This window comes from Grampus griseus, assembly GCF_964374135.1.
Source record: "Grampus griseus genome assembly, chromosome: 12".
NCBI lineage: Eukaryota > Metazoa > Chordata > Mammalia > Artiodactyla > Delphinidae > Grampus > Grampus griseus.
Window position 1 is genome coordinate 47,496,793 of NC_139006.1, and position 27,107 is coordinate 47,523,899.

At 39.6% G+C, this 27,107-nt stretch overlaps 1 protein-coding gene across 1 annotated transcript in view; it reads left to right on the forward strand.

The window, feature by feature from the left end:
• Window positions 1-9,041: 9,041 nt before the first annotated feature.
• MEP1B (meprin A subunit beta) overlaps window positions 9,042-27,107 on the forward strand; it is a gene marked incomplete at both ends in the record, with an annotated part of 66,600 nt that continues 48,534 nt past the window's right edge. Inside the window, 9 exons of the mRNA XM_082667125.1 lie at window positions 9,042-9,104; window positions 11,152-11,170; window positions 12,023-12,067; window positions 12,150-12,193; window positions 15,353-15,431; window positions 22,323-22,440; window positions 23,162-23,340; window positions 25,094-25,312; window positions 26,013-26,165. Of these exons, the coding sequence (XP_082523251.1) occupies window positions 9,042-9,104; window positions 11,152-11,170; window positions 12,023-12,067; window positions 12,150-12,193; window positions 15,353-15,431; window positions 22,323-22,440; window positions 23,162-23,340; window positions 25,094-25,312; window positions 26,013-26,165 (919 nt within the window). The remainder of the gene's footprint in view (window positions 9,105-11,151; window positions 11,171-12,022; window positions 12,068-12,149; window positions 12,194-15,352; window positions 15,432-22,322; window positions 22,441-23,161; window positions 23,341-25,093; window positions 25,313-26,012; window positions 26,166-27,107) is intronic.

The window sequence follows — 27,107 nt, forward strand, 5'->3', positions numbered from 1 at the left end:
TTATCTAATAAGGTACAATTAAATGTGTTAATGTTTGGAAGATCTAGATTTTCTAAAAGATGAATGATGTTACAATGCATAAGTAGAGGATCCATTCAAAATGCAAGATGGACCAATGGATTTTAATATAACAGAGTACGAAAAGTTCATTGATGTGGTTTAAGAAACTACAGCTTGTCAAGTTTGGGTATAGTATTTGAGAAGAATAGCCACAATTATCCCAAAAAAGCTATTAAAACACTCCTTCCTTTTTCAACTGACATTTCTGTTTGAGGCCAAATTTTTTTCATATACTTTAATCATAACAATACGTTGCAAGGACTTGAACACAGAAGTGCATCTGAGAATCCAACTGTCTTCTATTAAGCCAGACATTAAGAGATTTGCAGAGACAGAAAATGATGCCACTCTTCTCACTAATTTATTTTTGTCTTTTAATATGTACTTATTTTTCATTAAAGTATATTATTTATGTTAACATACACTGGGTTTTAAATTGTTTTGTTTTTTCGTTTTTTTTTTTTTTTTTTTTTTTTGCGGTACGCGGGCTTCTCACTGTTGTGGCCTCTCCTGTTGCGGAGCACAGGCTCCGGACGCACAGGCTCAGCGGCCATGGCTCACGGGCCTAGCCGCTCCGCGGCATGTAGGATCTTCCTGGACCGGGGCACGAACCCATGTCCCCTGAATCAGCAGGCGGACTCTCAACCACTGCGCCATAGGGAAGCCCTAAATTGTTATTTTAAAATGAATTATGTTCATTTAAAATTTTTTCTCAGTTTTAATTTTTTTTTTTTCCTTTTTGGTCACGCTGCGTCGCTTATGGATTTTAATTCCCTGATCAGGGATTGAACCAGGGCCCTCAGCAATGACAGCACGGATTCCTATCCCCTGGACCACTGGGGAATTCCCTCAGTTTTAGTTTTTAATAAGGTCAATATTGATAGGTAGCTCAGAGCAGTAAAATTTCTTTGGGGGTCCTCAATCATTTTTCAGAATGAAAATGGGTTTCAAGAGAAGAAGTTAGGGGACAGCTGCAAAGGAATGCACACATGACAAGAAGGGCCAGGAGGGCTTCCCTGGTGGCGCAGTGGTTGAGAGTCCGCCTGCTGATGCAGGGTACATGGGTTTGTGCCCCGGTCCGGGAAGATCCCACATGCCGCGGAGCGGCTGGGCCTGTGAGCCATGGCCGCTGAGCCTGTGCGTCTGGAGCCTGTGCTCCGCAACGGGAGAGGCCACAACAGTGAGAGGACCACGTACCGCCAAAAAAAAAAAAAAAAAAAAAAAAAGAAGGACCAGGAGCCAGACACACCTGCTGAGTGCTTCAGAGATCCCTTCTATTCACAGTCGACGACAATGAAGTGAATCATACACTCAAGCTTTTCTTTCTCAGTAATTTTTGTGGTTAAAGTGACCCAGGCTTAATGTTATTGCGAGTTAGAAACTGGAGCCCAGAAAATGAAAGGAAGAAAGAAGACTAGTCTCCCAAATTTCCTTTGCTTCTGCCCAGCAAGATTTCTCCTACCAGAAGCAGCAAAGGCTTAAGCAGTGCCATTGACACCAGACACTTGAACAACCCGATGTAGCAGAGTCAAGTTCATCCCCCAGTGCACCAGTCCGGTCTTGCGCACTGTGTGGGACCTTGTTTACCTCATGCTCTCTTTCTGTTGTTGCACAGCAGGTAGTGTCATTTACGTATTCTTTGTAAAGTAGTTGTCATTTTAGTACACGTCTGGGTGGCTTACTTCTGCAGGACACTGTAAAACAAAATGAAACAAAAAGCCAACGCAGGGGAAAACAGGCTGGATGACGCACATTGTGTTGGGCACATGGAAAGTGCCACCTGCTAGTTGTTAAACCAGATTAGTTGCACTTTAGTGATTGTATCTCAGGGCCTATAACAGTGTCATCTTAGCTGACCCAAATAGCCAATGATCCATGCTCTCAACTTACATGTTTTTGAGGAAAAGCACTTATGTGATTGCTTGAGATGTGAACTGATTTAGCTGCTTTTCTCATTCCATGAAAAAACACCATATTTACTTAAAGAACAACTGACAAACTATGGTTATTGGGTATTCGGCTGAAATTTTCTTGAAAATGAATGGAGTGAGCTTACACTGAATACATTCATATTGACGAGTGGCTTTTAAACTGTGTTAGTGTCGGGCATACACAACCCCACCCTCGGGAAGTACTCTTATGTCATTTTGCACGTAAGTCTGATTTGGCCCAACCAAACCATGAAGCGTTGATGTGTACACAGGAAACCCGTAACAATAGATCACAACAAAGCCTTACATTTCTTCCCAGTGGGAAATGTTTGTTCTTATTGGACAAAAACACTCAGGACAAAAACATGTGGTTTTGTTGGCCTCTGTGCCCATAAAAAAATGCTGTGCGCTTAGTGGCATTGGGGTAGGCTTACAGAAATTAGAGCATTTTCTAGATACTGATTTTCCATAGTTCATTCCCGTTTCTCCCAACAAATGTTTACCAAGCACCTATTAAGTGCCAAGTATTGGAGTTACAAATTTTAATGAGACTGATTTCAGTTAGTTACTCGGGAGAGGAAGATTTGTAAATAATAACTATACTTTAGGGTAATGAGTACCATACATAAGTGCAACCAAAGCATGAAGAAGGAATGATTCATCGCTTCTTCCAGGTGTTTGCAGGCCTGAGCTACAGAGGAGTAAACTGGACTGGAGTTTGAGGGCATTAAAACTCTTGAGCAATCCCATGAAGTAGATGAACGGGTATCAGTGGATGCCCACTCTGGACCTGTTGGAGCTTGGGGTGAATTCTTAAGGGCACCAAGCCAGCTGAACTAGATTAGGGTTGCAGAACTTTCTGAGCCAGCTGTTGATCCTTTTGTAGTGATGGCAGGATGCTGTTTATTTCATCATGCTGTAGCGATTTCCCCCCCTCAGTTTCTTAGTAGGCTGCCTCTTAGCAGAAGAGCTCCCTCTATGAAACCAGTGCAGAGATTTGAAGAAGGATCATTCTGTGTAGGAATAGAATTGTTCCTCACTCCCTCAGCCAGATGGCTTCTTGACATCTCAAAGGTTACTCCCAGTCCTTTGATCAAAGGTGTGACTGCATTGTCATTCATGGTCCTTGTGAACTATGATACATAACGTCTTTGTCTTCAGCCAGGGGTGTAGCTGACAATCAAGCCACTTGTATTAAGTGGCAACAGTAATCACCTCTAGCATGACCAGTGGCCGTCCCATAAACAGGTGATCTTGAAGAGTCTGGCAATAAAAGAAGAGCAGTAAAAAGATAACCATCACAGGATGATTCATTTCCTGTGTTAACCTGGCTAGGCCACAGTGTCCAGATATTTGGTCAAATATAAGCCTAAATGTCCCTGTGAAAATATTTTTAGATGATATTAACATGTAAATCAGTAGCCTTTGAGTAGCAGATTACTCTCCGTACTGTGGGTGAGCCTCATCTAATCAGTTGAAGGGTTGAAGAGACAAAAGACAGAGGTCCCCAGAAGAAGAGGAGATCCTGCCAGCAGACTGCCTTTGAACTCAAGCTGCAACTTCAACTTTTCTCTTGGTCTCCAACCTGCCGGCCCACTCTGCAGAGTTTGGACTGGCAAGCCTCCACAATGATGTGAGCCAATTCCTTAAAATAAATTTCTTTCTCTATCTATATATACATCCTATCGGTTCTGTTTCCCTGGAGAACCCTGACTGATACAGTAACTTACCACAATTTTGAAAAATGGGGTAAGAGACGGTAATGTGGGGAGGGGCTTAGAAGATCTGTGTGAAGAACATGATTTAGTCTGTTCAGCACCAGGGTGTGCAGATGTCCTAGGAGCTCTTCTGCCCTTCACTTGGCTGGACCCCTATTGAATTTGTGTCCCCCTAGCTGCCCAGGGACTTCTCTAGTCACCACATCCCCCCATTCTTTTCCTTTTTCCTAGATCCATTTAATTAAATTTAAATTTATGTACCTCCCCAGCATGTTATAGAAGTGCTTATAAGATTTCATAAAAAGTTAGCATTGGGAAATTAATGAAATAACTTACAAAACTTTTTTTTCATCCAGTTTTATTGCGATATAATTGACATACACCACTGTGTAAGCTTAAGGTGATTTGCCTACATACATAATGATTTGAGTTACATACACTGTGAAATAATTATCACAGTGTTTGGTGAACACCCATCATCTCACGTAGATGCAAAATTAAAGAAGCAGAAAAAAATAGTTTTCCTTGTGATGAGAACTGTTAGGGTTTACTCTCTTAACTTTCATATAGAACTCATAGCAACGTTCATTATATTTACCATGTTGTACATTACATCCCTAGTACTTATTTATTAATTATTATTATTTTTTAAAATAAATTTATTTATTTATTTTATTTTTGGCTGCACTGGGTTGGTCTTCGTTTCTGTGCGTGGGCTTTCTCTAGTTGCGGCTAGCAGGCTTCTCATTGCAGTGGCTTCTCTTGTTGCGGAGTACGGGCTCTAGGCGTGAGGGCTTCAGTAGTTGTGGCACACAGACTCAGTAGTTGTGGCACACGGGTTCGGTAGTTGTGGTTCGCAGGTTCTAGAGCGCAGGCTCAGTAGTTGTGGTGCACGGGCTTAGTTGCTCCGTGGCATGTGGTATCTTCCCAGACCAGGGCTCAAACCCGTGTCCCCTGCATTGGCAAGCAGATTCTTAATCACTGTGCCACCAGGGAAGCTCCCTAGTATTAATTATCTTTTTTTTTTTTAAGTGAAAGCAAGTTTATTTAGAGAGATACACATTCCATGGACAGAATGTGGACCCTCTCAGAAGGTGAGAGCAGATCTTATTTATCTCATACCTGGAAGTTTGTGCCTTTTGACTGCCTTCATCCAATTCCCCCTCCTCCCACCCTCTGCCTCTGGGTACCACAAATCCGATCTCTTTTTCTATGAGTTTGTTTGTTTTTGAAGTGTACTTGACCTACAGCACTATGTTAGTTCCTGTTGCACAACATAGTGATTCAATATTTCTATACATTTCTAAATGATCACCACTACACGTCTAGTTATCACCTGTCACCAGATAAACATATTACATAGTTATTGACTATATTCCCCGAACTGTACACTTCATACCCATGACTCATTTATTTTGCAGCTGGAAGTCCACACCTCTTAATCTCTCTCACCTATTTATTTCTTTCCCCCACCTCATCTCCTCTGGCAACCACCTGTTTATTCTCTGTATCTATAACTCTGTTCCTGGAAAACTATTTTTTTGCGGGGGGGAAGGAGAGTCAGGTGACGGAAACAGGCACTACAAGAAGAAAGATACAAAGTCTTTTGGATCTTTGTTGCAATCTCTCTGTACTATTTCCTGTTAAGAAGTTTCTTACACTCATGGTCTGCTACCCTCAGGTCTAGAATGTACTCATATTCCATGGGGATCTTGAGAATCACATTCCTAAGAGAAATATGCTTCTCCGATAGTTTAAGAGGCTTTCAGAGCAATCCATAAGGCCTAGAATCTCCAGCACTGGGTCTCCTGTTCACAGATGCCTGTTCCTTCCATATTACCTGGGAGAAAGGAAGACCAGAGGAGGGCCAGCAACCGGAGGCAGACATTTTCCTGGGATCCAACTTCAGATTCCATGATGAGCTTGAAAAAGTTTCCTAGGGGTGGGGTACAAGTGAGGGAAACTGGAGGTGTGTTAGACAAGCCAAGTGTAGCTTCTGCATTAAAGAGCATCACTGACAACCCCAGAAAGAAGGAAATGTAAAAGATATCCATTAACTGTAGTCAAAACACATCATATTTGGATTTCAGCCATGCCTCCATGACTCTCTGTGAGATTCGTAGCAAGGCTCTGTCCATATGCTGTAATTAGGGTCCAAAACAGACTCCAGCAGTCCTGTAGGAACTGTTGCTTCTTATCTGCCTGCTTCCAATTTGCTAACTTCGAATGTAAGCTGCTTGTCCCGACACATAGAATGCAGTCAGAAGTCTCAGTTTCACATCTCAGCTCACAAAAAGAGATGTATATAATAAATACCTTTATTTTTTTGTAACCATAACTATTATTTTGGGTCTCTATCCACATAAGTGGGAGATATTTAATCGCAGCCAATTCAGGATTTCCATCTTTTACCCCTAGGCTTGTGCCTAAACTTAACAGCTGAGGTCCCATCTGCTCCTGATGTCATGTGTCCTCACAAGCATCCTCTGAAACATCCATCCCTCTGTCTGGTCCCTTGTTGTCATTCTGTGCAGTCTGCTGTGGAGACATTCTTTTTTTTTTTTAAAAAAAAAAATAGATCTTTATTGGAGTATAATTGCTTCATGATACTGTGTTAGTTTCTGTTGTACAACAAAGTGAATCAGCCATGTGCATACATATATCCCCATATCCCCTCCCTCTTGAGCCTCCCTCCCACCCTCCCTATCCCACCCCTCTAGGTCATCGCAAAGCACCGAGCTGGTCTCCCTGTGTTATGCTCCTGCTTCCCACTGGCCAACTATTTTACAGTCGGTAGTGTATATATGTCGATGCTACTCTCACTTTGCCCTAGCTTCCCCCTCCCAACCTGTGTCCTCAAGTCCATTCTCTATGTCTACATCTTTATTCCTGCCCTGCCACTAGGTGCATCAGTACCATTTTTTTTAGATTCCATATATATGCGTTAGCATACAGTATTCGTTTTTCTCTTTCTGACTTACTTCACTCTTTATGACAGACTCTAGGTCCATCCACCTCACTACAAATAACTCAATTTCATTTCTTTTTATGGCTGAGTAATACTCCATTGTATATATGTGGCACATCTTCTTTATCCATTCATCTGTCAACGGACATTTAGGTTGATTCCATGTTCTGGCTATTGTAAATAGTGCTGCAATGAACACTGTGGTACATGTCTGGTTTTGAATTATGCTTTTCTCAGGCTACATGCCCAGTAGTGGGATTGCTGGGTCATATGGTAGTTCTAGTTTTAGTTTTTTAGAGAACCTCCATACTGTTTTCTATAGTGGTTGTATCAACTTACATTCCCACCAACAGTGCAGGAGGGTTCCCTTTTCACCACACCCTTTCCAGCATTTATTGTTTCTAGAGATTTTGATAATGGCCATTCTGACCAGTTTGAGGTGATATCTCATTGTAGTTTTGATTTGCATTTCTCTAATAATTAGTGATGTTCAGCATCTTTTCATGTGCCTCTTGGCCATCTGTATATCTTTCTTGCTGAAATGTCTATTTAGGTCTTCCACCCATTTTTTAATTGGATTGTTTGTTTTTTTGATATTGAGCTCCATGAGCTGTTTGTATATTTTGGAGATTAATCCTTTGTCTGTTGTTTCATTTGCAAATATTTTCTCCCATTCTGAGGGCTGTCTTTTTGATGGTTTCCTTTGCTGTGCAAAAGCTTTTAAGTTTAATTAAGTTCCATTTGTTTATCTTTGTTTTTATTTCTGTTACTCTAGGAGGTGGGTCAGAAAAGATCTTGCTGTGGTTTATGTCAAAGAGTGTTTTTCCTATGTTTTCCTCTAAGAGTTTTATAGTGTCTTGTCTTACATTTAGGTCTTTAATCCATTTTGAGTTTATTTCTGTGTATGGTGTTAGGTAGTGTTCTAAATTCGTTCTTTTACATGTAGCTCTCCAGATTTCTCCAGCACCACTTACTGAAGAGGCTGTCTTTTCTCTATTGTATGTTCTTGCCTCCTTTGTCATAAATTAGGTGACTGTATGCGCGTGGGTTAATCTCTGGGCTTATTCCTATCCATTTGGCCCCTCAGACCTGGTAGCTTTCTTTGATACTTCTGGGCCACTCTTGGCTTCTTAGGAGTTATTCTCCTCCACTGAAGACATGCTTTCTTTTGTAGAGTATTGCTGTTTCCTTTTTTTAGTCTTTTTTAGAAAAATTAATTACTTAATTATTTTTTGGCTGTGTTGGGTCTTTGTTGCTGCATGTGGGCTTTCTCTAGCTGTGGTGAGCAAGGGCTACCCTTCGTTGTGGTGCGCAGGCTTCTCATTGCAGTGGCTTCTCTTGTTGAGGAGCATAGGCTCTAGGCATGCAGGCTTCAGTAGTTTTGGCACACGGGCTTCGTTGCTCCGTGGCATGTGGGATCTTCCCAGACCAGGGCTCGAACCTGTGTCCCCTGCATTGGCAGGTGGGTTCTTAACCACTGAGCCACCAGGGAAGCCCCTACATGTCTTTTCATATCCTTTTTATTAGCACAGAATGGAGCAAAGACCAATCTTGAATGGGGAAGGAAATACTGAGGGGAAAAATTCGTATTTCAAAAATATTACCCTGCATCACACTTAAGTTGAGAGTGAAAGTGTGGGAAATGAGAGAGTAGGTTGTCTCTAAAGAGAAATTACCCCAAGAGGAAAAAGAAAGAATTGAGAGATGGATTGGGGACACTAGTTTTTCAGAAAACCAGTGACCCTTCCCAGTCTTTTACTCTAACTCCCACTTGACTTTGCTTGATGGGAATTTTTAGGAGAGATGTATGTTGCTGTTTTGCTATTGCCACTTTATATGTGAATATCAAATATGCCAAGTTTCTAGGACATTAATGGATTTTGTATTGTAATTCAATACATTTTTATTAAATGAATGAACAATAAACAGCCATGGACATACATGGATATATTAAAGCAGCTCAGGGCTACAAGGGCAGAAAGAGCTTCACAAATGTTTCCATTTGAAAGATTGAGTTTAGAAATTAATTGGATTTTTTTCCCTCAAATGGCACTTAATAATCTTGGGAACCAGTATTATACATTAGAGAACTTATTAACAGGTCTCAGCCAGGCACTTGGCTATTGAATGTTGACACAGGAGAAAAAAAACAACCCACACACAAAATAACAACCAATAAACTCTGCAGAACAGTGTTAAGGATACTGGACTTTAACTTTTTGATTGGAGGTATTACTACTGCAGTGGGCTGACCTGCCAGATGGATCATTAAGATCAAAGGCTATACGTTATGATGTTTGCCTTTTAAAAAGTAAATGCTACTCTGAATTTCATAGTTTGCAACTTTCAGCTGGAAGTGACAGCATGGATTCTTGGTATCTGCCTTCATTTCTTTTCTTTGCTGCCCTCCTCCGGGTTTTTGGCTTGGTAAGAAAACAATGTATGGAAAACAATTAGAAAAATTGGGGGTAGTTGATACCGATTATTAAAGAACAACCTGTTCGTTCGTTTTTTGTTTTTTAAGGAATTTCAAAGTGTCAATGAAATAAACGTTTCTTTTTGGCGAGCAGGGACAGGCAGGGTACTGGGAGTGAGAAGAAGACCCACCAGAAGGAGAGTCAGGGACACTGACATAAAGTTATGTTTTATCTTCAGTTTCATTGCTGTGTAACAAGTTTTCTTTTCATAAGATGGAAAATGTGAAATTTGAAAATCATTCAATTTTTACTGCAGAATGTGACACATATTGCTGTTACAGTAATGTGAGACATGACGGAGTGAATGATGAATGTCACAGGCACAGCAAATACTTACGTTTTGTAGCATGGGATTTCTTTTCTGCTTCTTCATCAGGTTAGACCTATCTTTCTACAGTAACAGGTAGTTGGTACCACAAACCAACTTGAGGTTTGTTTTATTTATTTATTTTTAATTTTTATTGGCGTGTAGTTGATTTACAATGTTGTGTTAGTTTCAGGTGTACAGCAAAATGAATCAGTTATACATATATAGAGAGCCACTCTTTATTTATTTTTTTTAAGATTCTTTTCCCATATAGGCCATTACAGAGTATTGAGTAGAGTCCCCTGTGCTATACAGCAGGTTCTTATTAGTTATTTATCTTATATAGATATGTGTATATGTGTGTATGTCAATCCCAATCTCCCAATTTATCCCTCCCTCCCTTATCCCCTGGTAACCATAATCATGTTTTTGTTTTTTTTTTTTTGTTTTTTCATAATCAGGTTTTAAATGAAGTTTCAAGTGACTGGGGAGGAATCTTTAGTTGTGCTTTTTAAATAACAATTATTATGTTGAGCTGATATTCTGTGAACAGAACTACAGCAGTGAGAACAGGAGATACTATTGAAGACTTATTAAAACTGTAATTATGAACAAATACTTGATGACTTTTTTCAGGAGGTGTGTTGGCATTCCTCTGTGAGTGTGTGCCTGTGTGTGGCCAAGTGTGAGGCAATCAAGGCACTAATTAATATCAAAAAGGATGGTCATCATCCAACCAGTTATTCCCATGCTTGTCAAACACCCCAACTGATTCTAGTATCTATATTCTAGTATCTACAGGTAAGTATTTAAATAAAAATTGTACCTTACATTTGTATGACAAAGTTTACCAAGTTCTTTCACATTACATCATATAACCATCATAATACCCAGGCAAAGCAGGCACTGACCATATTATACAGATATTCTGAGTATCAGGAAGGTGAACTGACTTGCTGTTAGTTGGTAGAAGCGGGAATAAAACCCAGACCTACTGTCTACCAGTCCCATGAGCTTTTTAAACTAGACTTCACTAAGAAATCTCAGGTTTACTTAGTTTTTGCCATTGTGTATGTGGTCTGGGTTTCATTTCATCACCTGTAGCGAATCTGTTTTCAGAAGTTTTTTTTTTTTTTTTCCCACTTGCAAAGTATAGCCATAGATTTTTTTTCTGGAGTATTTGGTATTGACTTTGATGGTGGAGTCTTGAGAGAAATGTGAAAGTAAACCATGGTTAATGAGGTCTTCAATAAAATTTTCTTTTTAAAGGATCATGAAAAATTATAATAATATTTCAATATTGGGAATAAATTATTAGGTTTTTCAAGCATAGCTCCATGAATTCTTTAGAATCATGTTCACTTTAAATCATGTTTAAAGTGAACACTTAATTGAGGGCAGGACTCATGTTCTGCCTTCTTTTCAACCTGTGAAGTTGGTTTCTTGTTTCTTTCACCTTCAAATCCATACAACAGGCTGTTTCATTTTTTATATGAAATGAGAAGACCCTTGGGTCAAAAAGTTATCTTAGACTCTGATTTAGTTCTCTTGGGATTTTGCCAGAAAGTTATCCATAATATTAGGGAAAAAAGAAAACCCCAGAAATGGTTAGATATAAATTGGAATCAGTAAGACCATTTATTTCGTGGGCATCATAATAATATATCTTTTGTATGTGTTTGTTTCCCAGCCAACCCCAGAAATCTTTGGTGAGTCTATTTTGAGTTTTGCCCTATGTTATAATAAAAAAAGGTTATGTGAATAATAGAACAACAGAACAGAAGAACTTAGGACACATTTAATGCTAAGCACAGTGCATAATTGCATATGCATTATTGCATAATTGCATTGAACTTTGATCAAGCGCTGGCTTCTTTTGACTTATTGAGGAACGTTTTATTGTTTCTGCTCCGGCGTTCCACCTACTCAGCAAAAAAAAAAAATAAGTGGTGGTATAAGAAAGTCCAAACACAGTGACTGACATATCGGCATCCCATAAAATGCCTACTACTATTATTTTTGTTATTTTGTGTCAAATCAAATGGACCTGATGTCTGTCCTATTCAGTTGTACACTTAGAGACTTGGCCATATTATCTGCCCCTTTGCAACTTAAGAATAGTTCAAATATAAATTAGGAATTTTGCTTGAGAGTTCCAAGGTACACTATTAGCAAGGAATATAAATATATGGATAGATTGTACTGGTTTGACCAAATTTAAATATTTCCTTCCTATTTAATCTAGTCATCTAATCTAGTCTTTCAAATTAAGCTTAATATTATATGGAATGACCAATTTCTTATTCCTGAAGTTATTTGGCATACAAGGGACATGGGTAAAACAAGAGTATATATGCAAAAGCCCCATAGCCCCAAGCCTGGCTCATGGGAGGTCTCAATCAATCGATCAATCAATCAATGAATCAATGTATGTTGAATCAGAGCCTGGTACTCTCTTATCTGAGGAAAAAGAACCTTGCTTACTTCTAATTGGTAATTGATAAAGATTTTCATCTTTCATAAACACAATGTTCAATGTGTTTTTGTTCTTTTTGTTAAAGATGTAGATGGTGGAATTGACCAGGATATATTTGATATCAATGAAGGTTTGTGGATTTTTTTTAATTCTTTATTAAGTGGGGAGTTTGAATCCAATTTGCTAACACAAATTTTTACCTTCCCTCTTAGATTTGGGACTGGATCTTTTTGAGGGAGACATCAGACTTGATGGGGTGAGTTGAAACAATGCAAGGAAAGACCTTCAATTAACCACTGCAAGCTAAAATAGAGTATCTGAGAATGATGGGACAACATGGGCTTTGTTAAGCCCAACTATCTCTAAGGGTGTAGAATCATAGTTGACACATTTAGTCAATGAATACTTTATACTCTAAGGGACTCATATAATAGTATCTTCATCATTCATTACTCAGATTTGTGTGTGGTTAAAACCACTGTCACTCACCTGGTATGCTTTGGTCTTATTGATCTGACTGATTTTCATTATGGGAACAATATGATATTTTCATTTTTAAATAGAACCTCACTGATTAAAGCCAGTTGAAGCAAAATTAAACTGAATTTGTAAATTCAATGAATCAGGTTTTTACCATAAGAGAAAGGTTTTGTGACTCCTACTCTGACAGCTGAGAATAGAGTTGCCACATAAAGATCTTCCCAAACTATCATAAAGAGTACTGGTTCTGGGGCTTCCCTGGTGGCGCAGTGGTTGAGAGTCCGCCTGCCAATTCAGGGGACACGGGTTCGTGCCCCGGTCTGGGAAGATCCCACATGCCGCGGAGTGGCTGGGCCCGTGAGCCATGGCCGCTGAGCCTGCGTGTCCGGAGCCTGTGCTCCACAACAGGAGAGGCCACAACAGTGAGAGGCCCACGTAATGCAAAAAAAAAAAAAAAGAGTACTGGTTCTTACCTAGCCATCATGGCACACAGGTGAACACAGGTACCTTACATGTAGTTTAAGGGAGCTTAAACATTCCTCAACCCCCACTGTGAACTTCAACTCAAGAAACAGAGCTGCAGTGTCTGAGGTTTAGTCCTTGGTCTGCTCTTCTCTCCTTGATCCTACCCTGTACCAGGGCTTGTCATCTCTGTGCTGATGACTCCCAATGTATAACTCTGGTTCATTCCTTCTCCTGAGCTCCTGACTTGTCTATCCCAATACTAATCCATCAGTTCCATTGGAATGTCTACAAGATACCTCAAACATAATGTGTCCTCAACTAAACTGATTTCTCATACAAGCTGTTCCTCCCTAGTTTTCCCTCTTAGTAAAGTAATCACCACTCCCTCTCCCCACTCCACTGAATAAGTAAAAAACCTAGGAGTCACCTTTGCTTCTTCCGTTTCCCTCACCCCACCATCCACTCCATCAGCAAGTTCTATCATTTCTATCTCCAAAGTATATATACTTCAAAGAATCCACTTTTCTCCTAATTTATCTGCTTCAAATGTTGCCCTCCTAGAATCTTTTCCACCCTGTCCTTGTCCCCTATCCCCTACAGCAAGGTGAACTTTTAAATAAGCAACACCACCATTTCACTTCCTGGCTTGAAACTCAACGGCTTCCTACCATATTTAAAATAATATCCAGATTTACCCACAGCCTTTAGGACTTTGCATGATTTAACTCCTGCCTATCTCTCCTCCCATCTCCTCTCTTCTTTAATCTCATCTCCTTAGGCCACTGGCCTCAAACATGCAAAATATACCAAGCATATTCCTACCTCAGAGCAGAGCAACTACTGTTTCCTCTGTCTGGAATGATCTTTCCAGAGCCCCTTTCAATACTGGCTCTTTCTTATCACTCTCATTTCACCTTCAATGTCATCCTTTCAAAAGCGTCCTGTCCTGACCTCTTTATCTAATACACTCCCCTAATCCCTTTATTCTTGTCCACATCTCCCTTTTTCATTTCCTCTGCTACTATTAAATATATCCTGTTTAAACTTAAAAAAATATTTATTTATTTATTTGGTTGCATGGGGTCTTAGTTGTGGCAGGTGGGCTCCTTAGTTGTGGCTCACCAGCTCCTTAGTTGTGGCTCACCAGCTTGTTAGTTGCAGCGTGTGGACTCTTAGTCGTGGCATGTGAACTCTTAGTTGCGGCATGCAGGTGGGATCTAGTTCCCTGACCAGGGATCGAACCCAGTCCCCCTGCATTGGGAGTGTGCAGTCTTATCCACTGTGCCACCAGGGAAGTCCTTAGACTGTTTTCTTACATGCTGTTTGTCTCCTCTACTAGAAAGAGCTCTAGGAAGGTAGAGACATTGGTAGTTTGGTTACCAATGGATCTCTGTTCTCTTGAACAGTGTTCATTTTGTTGGCTGGATGAATACATTAATGAAACATTACTAGCTTTCTATTATAAAAGTTGGGAGGGAGACACAAGAGGGAGGAGATATGGGGATATATGTATATGCATAGCTGATTCACTTTGTTATATGTATAGCTGATTCTGCTTTGTTAAAGCAGAAACTAACACACTATTTTAAAGCAATTATACTCCAATAAAGATGTTAAAAAAAATACTTGATGAAGGATGAATGGACCAGGAAAAAAAAATTTTCAAGTACTTTAAAATTGTTTGAAAACTTTGGTCCAGCTCATGTGTGACTTTTTTTCTGATATTATGAGATCAAGATGATTGAGGTTTTGCTATCACTTCCTTCTTGTATATTTTTAATCTCTAGTATAAGAAACTAGTCTATGAATCTACCATATTTATTGTCCAGTTTTCCAACAATCATTATTTACATGATTTTGCTTCAACTTTATCAACAAAATTAATGATAGAAATTAGTGTTTTCCCATCAGCCAATCAGAGAATTGTGCATAAGCTGATCACATACCCTGTAACCACCCTCCCTCACCTGGCCTTTAAAAATGCTTTGCCGAAACACTTTGGGGAGCTCAGGGTTTTTTGGGGCCTGAGCCACCCATCTCCTTGCACGGCCCTGCAATAAACCTTTCTCTGCTCCAAACTCTGATGTTTCGGATTGTTTGGCCTCACTATGCGTCAGGCCCACGAACTTGCGCTATTACAAGGATATGTAAAAATATGAATAATTGAAGTGAAATGATAGGATTAAAGGAAATATTAATGCTTATCATTCTCCTTATTAAAAAACCCAGAAATAAAAAAAAAGAAAGAAAAAAAACCCCAGAAATTAGTGATTTCCTCCTAAAACCTTTGTTATAATATGATAAAAGTAGGTGTACACACACATGTGTACATGCACGCACACACCCTGGCAATTTGTTTAGACTGGCTGGGAAAGCTTAAAACTTCCTTTCTTTCTAGATTAACTATTGATTGTTTCATAAATTTTTGACTGATACATTCAATAAATCCTTTCCCACTTAATTTTGACAGGTACAAGAAAGAAATTCCATCGTTGGAGAAAGTTATAGATGGCCTCATACTATTCCATATGTTCTAGACGATAGCTTGGGTTAGTATGCACTTTGGAGTGCCCACAACTAATGTATGTTCCTGACAGAATATGATGACAGTATTTCCAAGGGAAGACTCACATGGCCTTTAAGGGTTTTTTTCTTTGTTGTTTTGTGTGGCTAAGTACACTTTAAAAAAAATAAGCAAAATGAAAAATGAACAGAACCTAAATGATTTTGTCTGAAATATTTGCTGGGTTTTGACCAATAAAGGGATGAATTCAACCAATATTTATGGAGAGCCTACTCTGTATTGGTTGCTTGGGACATAGATTTTAGGGAGCTAGTCTTTATTTTAAACCAGTGGTTTCATATATGTTCAGACTTTACATATGAGTTTGAAACATGAAACAACCAACCAAACAAAACTTTAGGAACTGTCATTATTTTACTAATATTTTATTTGAACAATTGAGGAACTTAAACAACAAGAACCCACTATCATCTTTTATCATCTTTTTTGTTTATAAAATAAATAACGTTTTAATACTAAAAAGTCAGAAGAACCTAATCCAAAAGAAAGGACAGCTATTCTGTATTAGAAATTTATTGTAATGGAAAGCTCTAAACATGGTCCCCATTTAGTAAAAATGATATCCTTGACCAGCATCAGTTTAGGAACTGCCATTTGGGAAATTTTTCCTTAAATATCATACATTTCAATAGAGATTCAGATAAACCAAAAGCTAATTATAATAGAATGCAGTAAATGTAATGATTAGTGATATGTTCAAAATGTTATGGGAGCACACTGGAGGATGTTTAACTCAACCTAGATATAAAGGCATATGCATTAGGGAGCAGGTGAGCCTATGCAGTAGGGCTGCCATGAAGCTTGTGCAAGTTGTACACCACACATAGGTGCCTGGGGAGGGGGCACAAGTGGGACTGAAATTAAGTTTGCATTATATTCATCATGAGCATTCATTTCTTTGCATGAAGTACTATTCATCCACCTGCCAAGCCAGCACTTGCAACATCTGCCCAGATGAGGTGCCCCTCCCTTTCTTTCTTTCTTTCAAGTATATTTGATTTACAATATTGTGTTAGTTTCTGGTGTACAGTGAGGTGGCCCTTTCTAACTCATAGAAAGGAACTATGGGGGCTAGTGCAGCCTCTGACAGCAAGGGAAGCGCGTTCTAGGCAGATGGATCACTATGTGCAAAGGCATGGGGAAAGGAAGAAAACCCCTGCTGGGAAGTAGGTTGAACGCGGGGAGATAATGAAGTTGAACAGGTAGGCAGACTTCAGATTGGGAAGGACTTGAGTCTTCCCCATGTTAAAGAACGTGGTGTGTATACCAGTGGTGATGTGAAGCGGCTAAAGGTTTTAATTCAGAAGTGAGATTGTTATCACTCTGGTTGCAGTATCACTCTGGTTGCAGGAAGATGTATTATCAGTGGGACAGAAAGAGAGTAAGAAGATCTGTTAGACTCTTGAAGAAATTCCGGGAAAGATTAAAGTGTTTCTGAACCAAGACTCTCTCAGTGAGGATAGACAAGAGGGGATAATTCTAAGAGAGGCTTAGGAGACAATTAGATTTGGTGATTAGCTCCAAGAGATCAAGAAGGTGAGTCTAGGGAAAGAAGTGCTAGTGTCCAAGATTATGTCTTAGACACCTGGGTGGATGGTAACACCTTTAACAAGAATAGGGAATATGTCTTGGAGAGGGTAGGATAGAGAAATGTGGTGGAAATTGGTTTTTGGCGTGTAGAATTTGAAATGCATGAGGCTCACTGTGGTGGAGATATCATATAATGGCTTGGTGTCTGATCTGGTCATTCAAGATAGAGAAATCTAACAGGGAGTTATTAAGGGTATAGGAGATGGTTGAAGCTATGGATATGGATAAGATTCTCACATAGTGCCTTGCATATAATGAGTACTTCATAGATAATGGATCTTATTGGATGACCCAGGGAGATTGTATTGTGTAAGAAGATGGCACAGAATGGAATTCAGCCTGGGAGAGCAACTTTTTGGCATTGATATAGATGGGAGATCTGATAGAGATTTTTTTTTTTTTTTTTTTTTTTTGCGGTACGCGGGCCTCTCACTGTTGTGGCCTCTCCTGTCGCGGAGCACAGGCCCCGGACGCGCAGGCTCAGCGGCCATGTCTCACGGGCCCAGCTGCCCCGCGGCATGTGGGATCTTCCCGGACCGGGGCACGAACCCGCGTCCCCTGCATCGGCAGGCGGACTCTCAACCACTGAGCCACCAGGGAAGCCCTGATAGAGATTTTTGAGAAGGGAAGAATGGCCATTAAACAGATGAAAAACCAAGAGTACAGTAGTAAAAGCCAAAGCAACAGTAATTAATAGGATTAGAAGCTATAAAGAGCTTGTGTAACATCAGGAGAGAATGATGTTCATTGGCTTTTGGAACTGGGGAAAATCTGAAACATTTTATTAAAATAAAAAAAATTTCGGCTTTATTGAGGTATAATTGACATAAAATTATAAGATACTTAAATTGTAACTGTGGTGATTGGACATATGTATACATTGTGAAAGGATTCCCACATCGAGTTAACTAACACATCCATCACCTCACGTATTTCTCCTTTTTTTGTGTGTGAGAACATTTATGTTCTACTCTCTTAGCAAATTTCCATTATGCAATACAGTACTATCAACTATAGTCACCATGTTTTACATTAGATTCTCAGATCTTATTTATTTTACAGTTGAAAGTTTGTACCCTTTTACCAACCTCTCCTTATTTAAATATTTATTTTTGATTTTAATCTTTTGATTAAAAATTTTAAAATACTTTTGTTTCAAAATCATATATATGTATGTGTATAATACATATACATACATATATACACATATATATGTATGTATGTATAGCTTAAAAACGTTATTCTCCTGTGTTCCGTGAAAGATCAGTGAGCTTTAATTTGACTGTATCTCTTAGGCTATTTTTGCCATGTATTTTAACCAAAGTTATCCTAACCTTATGAGCTTTATGTACCTGTTTCTTTTTTTAAAATTTTTTGCTTTTTTAAAATTGAAATATAGTTGATGTACAATATTATATGTTACAGGTATACAATATAGTGATTCACAATTTTTACAGGTTATACTACATTTATGCTTATTATAAAATATTGGCTATATTCCCCATGTTGTACCATAGATCCTTGTAGCTTATTTTATACCTAATAGTTTGTACCTCTTAGTCCCCTACCCCATCTTGCCCCTCCCCCCTTCCCTCTCCCCACTGGTAACCACTAATTTGTTCTCTATATCTGTAAGTCTGTTTTTTTTTTGTTATATTCACTAGTTTCTCCTACTTTTTAGACTCCACATATAAGTAATATCATACAGTATTTGTCTTTGACTTATTTCACTTAGCATAATCCCCTCCAAGTCCATCCATGTTGCTACAAAAGGCAAAATTTCATTCTTTTTTATGGCTGAGTGGTACTCCATTGTGTATATACATATACCACATCTTCTTTATCCATTCATCTGTTGATGGACACTTAGGTTGCTTCCATATCTTGGCAATTGTCAGTAGTACTGCTATGAACATTTGGGGTGCATGCATCTTTTCAAATTAGTGTTTTTGTTTTCTTTGGATTTATACTTAGGAATGGAATTGCTGGGTCATATGGTAGTTCTATTTTTAGTCTTTTGAGAAAACTCCAAACTATTTTCCATATGAAATGCTGCCAGTAGGGCTTTAGTCTTTTAGCTTAAGCCTCAGGTATTATCTGGCTGTTAAGATGCAACTCACCTGAAAGGGGTAGAACTTGAAGCAACGGTGTATAGCTTCCTGTGAGTGAGTTACAGTTGCTTGCCTGAGTGCCAGATTTGAAGTGAGTGGTAAGGGGAAGTAGGGAGAGGAGGAAAGGGGTAAAAGGTGGGAATAGAAATGAAGACCAAGGTGCTAGGAGCAGGAAGGGGCTAACAAGGGGAAGATAATTCTAAACAGCTGCTTGCTTAACTCCTAGGCTTGTCTGGGACCTGCCTTGTCCTTCGGAGCCTGGGGATTTAGGTAACAGGATCCCTGGTGGAGCTCTTCTGCATCTGTGATGCAAAGTGAATTAAAGCCCTTGGTAAATAAAGGCACAGGGTAAATAAGGATCTTATCTTGGTAGAAAGCTATACTTTTTACAAAACTTTCACATTTATTCCCTTATTTGAGTCTCCAAACAATTCAACGCAGGATAGAAACTATCCTTATTAAGCTTTATAAAAATCGAAGGCAAGCAAGCTCCTTTTACGTTCAGTTCAAAAACAGTCATGTGGTGGTTGGTATCATCATGCCTTATTTTAAGGAAGTGTTAGATCTGAAATAGTGACCCAAATGTGATACTTACAATACAGAAAATTTGGAAACAATTTAAATATTTGTCAATAGGAAGTTAGTTATGTATCTTACTGTCATATAATGTGGCCATTAAAATGGTAAAAACAATACTTACTGGGCTTCCCTGGTGGCGCAGTGGTTGAGAGTCCGCCTGCCGGTGCAGGGGACACGGGTTCATGCCCCGGTCCGGGAAGATCCCACATACCGCGGAGCGGCTGGGCCCGTGAGCCATGGCCGCTGAGCCTGCGCGTCCGGAGCCTGTGCTCCGCAACGGGAGAGGCCATAACAGTGAGAGGCCCGCATACCGCAAAAAAAAAAAACCCAAAAAAACAATACTTACTGATGAAGGAAGATTTTAAGATATATTATTTAGTGAAAAAATAGTTTATAATATATTATGTAGGATGTGACTTTATTTTTTATAAAAATATGTATATTATGTATGTACGTATTCATAAGAAAAAAGTATGATAAATGTGGTTGATTATTTCTGGGTAAGATTTTATAATTTCTTTCTTTTTGTTTATATTTTCTAACTTACAATGAACATGTATTATTTGTGTGATATTGTAAAAGGTTGAATTCTGAGTGCCTGTTATAGATTCATGGATTTTAGGTCCCACATGTATCTTGTTCTTTACTTTCACCTAGACAGAGGCTTTCTGAATAATGTCTTTAAATGTTTGTGCAATGGACATGTAAGAAGGTAGGAAGGAAATAAACATTGGATAAATGCTCACTTTACAGTAGTGCCCCCTTATGCTTGGGGCATATATTCCGAGACCCCCAGTGGATGCCTGAAGCTGTGGGTAGTACCAAATCCTATATATAGCATGTTTTTTCCTATACTACATACCTATGATAAAGTTTAATTGATAAATTAGGCACAGGAAGAGATAGTAACTAATAAGAAAAGAGAACAATTATAATACACTGTAATAAAAGTTAAGTGAATGTGGTCTCTCTCAAAATATTTTATTGTACTGTACTAACCCTTGTGATGATGTGAGATGATAAAATGCCTGCATCCTGAGATGAAATGAGGTGAATGACGTAGGCATTGTGATGTAACGTTAGGCTACTATTGACCTTCTGATGCCACATCAGAAGGAGGATCATCTGCTTCGGGTGATGCTGGGTCACTGACCCATGGTGATGTTGATGATTGGGTGTTGGGAGCAGATAATGGATGTCCAGGGTTGGGGAGTCCCTGGTGGGATGGAGCGGCATGGCACAAGGTTTCGTCAAGCTCTCAGAGTGGCGTGCAACTTAAAAATTATGAATTGCTTATTTCTGGAGTTTTCCATTTAATATTTTTGGATCTCGGTTAACTGCAGGTAACTGAAACTGCAGAAAGCAAAACTACAGATAAAGGGAGACTACTGTACTTGGAACTTCACCTCTACTTTCTCTGCTATCCTCACAATATCCCTGTGAAGTTGATTTTAATTCCCCACTTAGCTGATCTGATGATAATACCAAAGCTCTAAGGGTAAATTAAATTGGCAAAGATTATGTATCAAAAATAAGTGGTGGGGCTTCCCTGGTGGTGCAGTGGTTGAGAGTCTGCCTGTCGATGCAGGGGACGCGGGTTCATGCCCTGGTCTGGGAAGATCCCACATGCCGTGGAGCGGCTGGGCCCATGAGCCATGGCTGCTGAGCCTGCGCGTCTCGAGCCTGTGCTCCGCAACGGGAGAGGCCACAGCAGGGAGAGGCCCGCGTACCGCAAAATAAATAAATAAATAAAAAATAAGTGGTGAGGATAGGGGAGAACTTAGCTGTGTCTTGTTCCAAAGTCCACACACCATCTTCTCTGCCATACTGTCTCCCACCTCCCGGCAGACACCATCCTTCACTTCACCGTACTTGACCCCAGCTGTGACTGTCTCTCCATATGCACCTGATATAGCTCCTTCCTCCGGGTTGCCCTCTGAGCTTCTTTTCCTGAACGTCTTTGCTGCTTTCACACCTCTGCCGTCTTTGAGCTCCATTCTATCTAACCTGTTAGCATCACTCAACTTGAAAGCAATGGTTCTTATTTGTGTTTTGGACCCGGAACTCACTTGCAAATCTTATGAATGCTCTCCCCAGAAAATGCACTTTGCAGAGATAGATATATAGAGATATAGACGTAATTCTTTGTCTACTATTTCAACATATTCATGGTCCCTCTCATCTCAAGGTCCTCAGATTAAAAACTCTGCTGTGAGGCTTTAAATACATATTATAGCTTCTTAGATGAAGCATGTGACAGTGATTGTTCATTTTGGTTACCTGCGAACCAATGTATATGTTCTCTGAGGTAAGGAAATGCCCTTTTTGCTATTTGCACCTCTAATGACTCCAGGGAAATATATATGGGGTGAAAAAAAGCTACCTGAAGAACAACCAATTAATTGCATGTGATACTTGATTGGTGCTGTATACTAAGTTTTTAAAAAATAAAACACTAAATATTCATGGAGGGGCTAACTCACGATAAACAATATATTGCATGGCCTGTTTCCATGGTGAACTGTTCAATGGTGGTAATTTTAATAAGTTTATTTTTGTTTGTTTTCTTCCTTCAGAAATGAATGCCAGGGGAGTTATCCTCAATGCATTTGAACGCTATCGCCTAAAAACATGCATTGACTTCAAGCCTTGGTCTGGAGAACCCAACTATATATCAGTGTTCAAGGGCAGTGGGTAAGTTGAAGAGTTGGTCTTCTAAGTGCTCTGATGAGAACTGTTGTGGCTGGGGCATTACATCACAGCAGTTGCCCTTGACCCTAACCTTGGTGGGGGGGGTCGGGGGCTTCCATTGCTGTTTGCTGGATCTGTTTTCTTTAGCCATAAAAGAATATTTTCATACATGCAACCAGACTGCCAACGTTAAGACAAGGAAGGTGGGATCGCATGCCATCCACCCTATGACTCTGTGAACTTCAACCTGTTTGCCGTTTCTATACTCCTTATTTCTGCCTTCAAGTAAAACCCATCTGTATGCATGTACACATGTATATTTAAATTTATTTTAACCTAAGAACTCTTACTACTTCAGTTAAGAAGGTGATAGTTATTTGACTCAAGGTCAGCAGTTCTGAATGGTTGCTATATCTATAAAACCCTTATTCAAGGACCATCTGAAAAATTTTGAAATTGCCAGAAAAGATCAGGACTTGGCTGCCTGGAGGATGACTCAGTCCTTTTTAAACATTTGGTGTCACAGCCCAAGTTCCCCAAAGGTCATCTGGTCTGGAAGGCTTTTCATACCGTACTGGGGTTTTGAGAGAAATACATGGTGTCCAAACATAAGTGAAGGATCTAGGTGGGTACCTAAGTGCATTAGGCATTAGGGATTTTGCCTTAGGACCTCCACCTGCATCAGTATAAAACCCTCTCCCCCTTCTGTAAACCCTCCTGTAAGCTGCTGGTCTTCAGTGGGAAATAGGCGCGTTGGGAAGCAAGAACTCTCCATCGGAAAGGGCTGTGACAAAATAGCAACAGTGCAACATGAGTTTCTCCACGCACTGGGATTCTGGCATGAACAGTCTCGGTCTGATCGGGATGACTATGTCAGCATAATTTGGGACAGAATTATTTCAGGTACATTTATCTTGTTTTCTTACATTGTTTTTTAAGTTAAATACTGAATTTCTAAACATGTGCCCTCTTCTGCCATTGGTGCTATCAATAATGGGAAAACTCTGATGTTTTGATCTTACTTGATTTGGCTCTAATTCAATAGGAGTTGAAGTGCCTGAAGGTTTTTGGGGAACAGTATTCCAGAACCCCAGTTTGAGCTGGATGTGATCTTAGAAACCAGTGTTTCCCGAAGATTATTTTATGTAGTGCCATTGCACAATTTGTTCAGGGGGGTTGTGAGGAAAGGAATCTGATTTCCCAAAATTAATTTGGGAAATCCTAGGTTAAAAGAAATTAAACTTAGAGTTATTTACACTGCTGTACTGTTCAGTGTCTTTGCTAGACTAACATGAATTGTAAATCTCCAAGGGGAGCATTTCCCAAAATGACTTGATCATGCTTTTTTTGTGTGTGTGTGGAGCATTTGGATTTATTGTTCTTTTCTTAAAATTTTTTTTATTTTTTTAACATCTTTATTGGAGTATAATTGCTTTACAATGGTGTGTTAGTTTCTGCTGTATAACAAAGTGAATCAGCTATACATATATCCCCATATCTCCTCCCTCCTGCGTTTCCCTCCCTCCCTCCCTGTCCCACCCCTCTAGGTGGTCACAAAGCACCGAGCTGATCTCCCAGATTTATTGTTCTTTGGAGCCCATGTTGGGAAACACTGCCAACAGCCTGAACTTTTCGTGACTTTGTGTGCTCAAAGTCAGAAAGGTTTTAATAACCCTGTCCGACTAGAACTCACATTTTCCGCAGTGACGCTTAGTTTCCCCGTCCGTCCTGCCTCCATAGGGTATGGCGGGGGTGTGGGGGGGAGGGGGAGGGGAAGGATGGCATCGCTATCAAGTGAGGCCAGTGAGGGCTGCTCTGCGGTGAGGGCCCCTGACATCACAATTCTAACATCACATTACCTGCCCCTGGCCTCACCCCTACCCAGAGTCTGGGGGAAGGCACTGAAGCCAACTGAAAGATTTCTAGAACAAGAGAAGTGTTGAGCTTTAATCTATGGCCTCACTCTTTAAGATTTCCAATGTCTTATTTCTGTTAGAAACTTCTGCCTCGACTTGATAACTCATCTTTATGCTTTGTTGATCAAATCTACCTTGTTGTGTCCGCAAAATCATTCGATTTCACATTGCAGTCAGTGGCCCATTGGTATGTTGCTAAGCGGTCAGGAATCTTCTCTAAATGTATTTATTTACATACATCTACACGTGTTCCAGAAACTAAGAATAACTAAGATAACTAAGAAATCACTGACGATGTCAATCCTTTCAATGACCACATTATCATTCCCAGGTCCTACCCCACCACACCTCCCAAAGTCCTCTTATTTTCATCTCCATCCACTGAGGATACTCTACCTCTCCTCATTGCCAATGACCCTGAGTGTTTCAACAACACTTTTTAGAATCCTTCTTTCCATTAGCAGTTCTTAGAACCTTAGGCCAAATGCTAAAGTCCAACTTTGAGCTGAAATGAAACCTTAGATAAGTTCAGCATGACAGCTGGTATCACGATTCTAAGTTTGAATAGTCTATTCTAAGATAGGAATATATGAAACACTCTTGAAATACCATAGAGTGTCAGTTGTAGCCAAGGTTGCACTGTTTATTATAGTCTTTATTTCTAAGTTAACAGTCTTTGGAGTAAGATAAACTAAATTTTGTGAACATCAAGTAATTAAAGATTTTTATCTATCATTTAGGCAAAAAGAACAATTTTGAATCCTATGATGACCGACAAACAGACTCCCTGAATGTTCCCTATGATTACAGCTCAGTGATGCACTATAGTAAAACTGCATTCCAGAATGGATCAGAACCAACAATTGTGACAAGAATCCCAGACTTCATGGATGTGATCGGCCAACGAATGGATTTCAGTGACTCTGATATCTTAAAGCTGAATCAACTGTATAACTGCTGTATGTGACAGGTTCTTTGAAATGACTTCTCCTCCTCTCTGCTCTGTAGGAAAACATTCTGTTCTGTGCCATTTTGCCAAGCATTGATGGGTTTTCTGAAATTATAGTTAGATAATTGTTTGATAATAATAGTTTGATAGTTGAAGTTTGATATTCTGAAAGAAAGAAAACAAAACAAAACAGAATAGCCCCCAGATACCAGACTACAACATGGAAACAGCATTTTTCTTCTCACAAGCTCTGGGCTTTAGATATAAAAACAAACAGAGTCCTATAGCAGCATGAGCATGCCCCACTCAAGTTTTTGAAGCTGTTACTAATGCAAATGTGGACCAACTTGATATTGAAAACTCTTTTCAGCCCAAATGAGGTGTACAGTCATAATATAAATGGGATCAAATAATCCGGGTTGTGGTTTATTACTCTGAATAACTAGGGGAGTGTAGACTCAGGTTTCTATAATTAGTTAACCTGATAAACAAGACTTGGGGCAGGCAGCTTATACAGAACTACACAGTTGGTCGATTGTCTTGGTTTTGCAGATATCAAGAGATCTTGAAGCCACCATCACTCAGAATCAGTGACGAGTCCCCTTTAACGTCATCCTAGAATTCCTAGTGCTTCAGGATAATCTCAGTTTTTACTACTTAGATTATCATGTTATATATGAGCGTCAATAATTGTCTTTTTGCTTTGGTAGCCTCTTCCTTGAGCTTTATGGAGTCGTGCGATTTTGAACTGGAAAATGTGTGTGGTATGATTCAAAGTTCAGAAGATAGTGCTGACTGGCAACGGGTCTCCCAGGTTCCCGAGGGGCCAGAGAGTGATCACTCCAACATGGGCCGGTGCAAAGGTAACAGGAGTGAGATACTTCCAGATTTTACTCTCAGTGGTTCTAGCCTCTTTCTTTGCTGTGAAATACTGGGATTTGAGTTCTTATTTTTATTAGAATTATTAATGATAGCCCACTCGTGCTGCTCAGGAATTGGTTCTGTGCCTTATAAGGATGTGGTTAATTTCTTTGCTTTTTACTGTCCGAGTTTGCTTTTTTTCCCCATGAGTCAGCGCTGGGCTCTGTGAAGCCTCTACCCATAGTATGTGCCCACAGCAAGAGGGGCTGCCCCTCCCCAAAAGGACTCTTTTCTCTGGAGCAGTGGGGTTGTTTTCTTGAAGGCTGAAGAATCCAAGAGAACTTCAGTGAACAGCACCAGGCTGTGAATTAATCAGTTTCAGAATTTCAGCTGGTTGTGATTACACGTTTCTGTTACAAAAATACTTTAAATGAAGGTAGAAAGTACAATTTATTTAATTTTACTCAGATGAGTATTCTTTTCCATTGAAATTTTGTTTTGAATCAAATAGTCATTTATTTGGCTACAAGCACCACATTTTTATTTATTTTCTCATTTCTGGCAGCAAATATGTAAAACTAGCCTTCAGAACCCAGGGCCATTGCTTGACAGCTCAGATGACCTGGGAAGGGGTAGAGATCTCTAAGAGCATGGAGGGGCTTTTCCTTTTTCTTTTTTGGGGGATTGGTGGGGACATGACAGATGTTGTTTAAAGGTACAAACTTGTAACAAGTAGTAAAAACCCCTAGAGATCTAATGCCCAGCATAGTGAAAATAGGCAACAATATTGTATTATAATCGTCAAACTTGCTGAGACTAGACTTAATTATTCCCACCACCAAAAAGAAATGATATTATGTATTGTGATAGGAGTGCTAATTATTGCTACAATGACAATCAGATGCCAATATATTAATGTGTCAAATGAACATGTTGTGTACCTT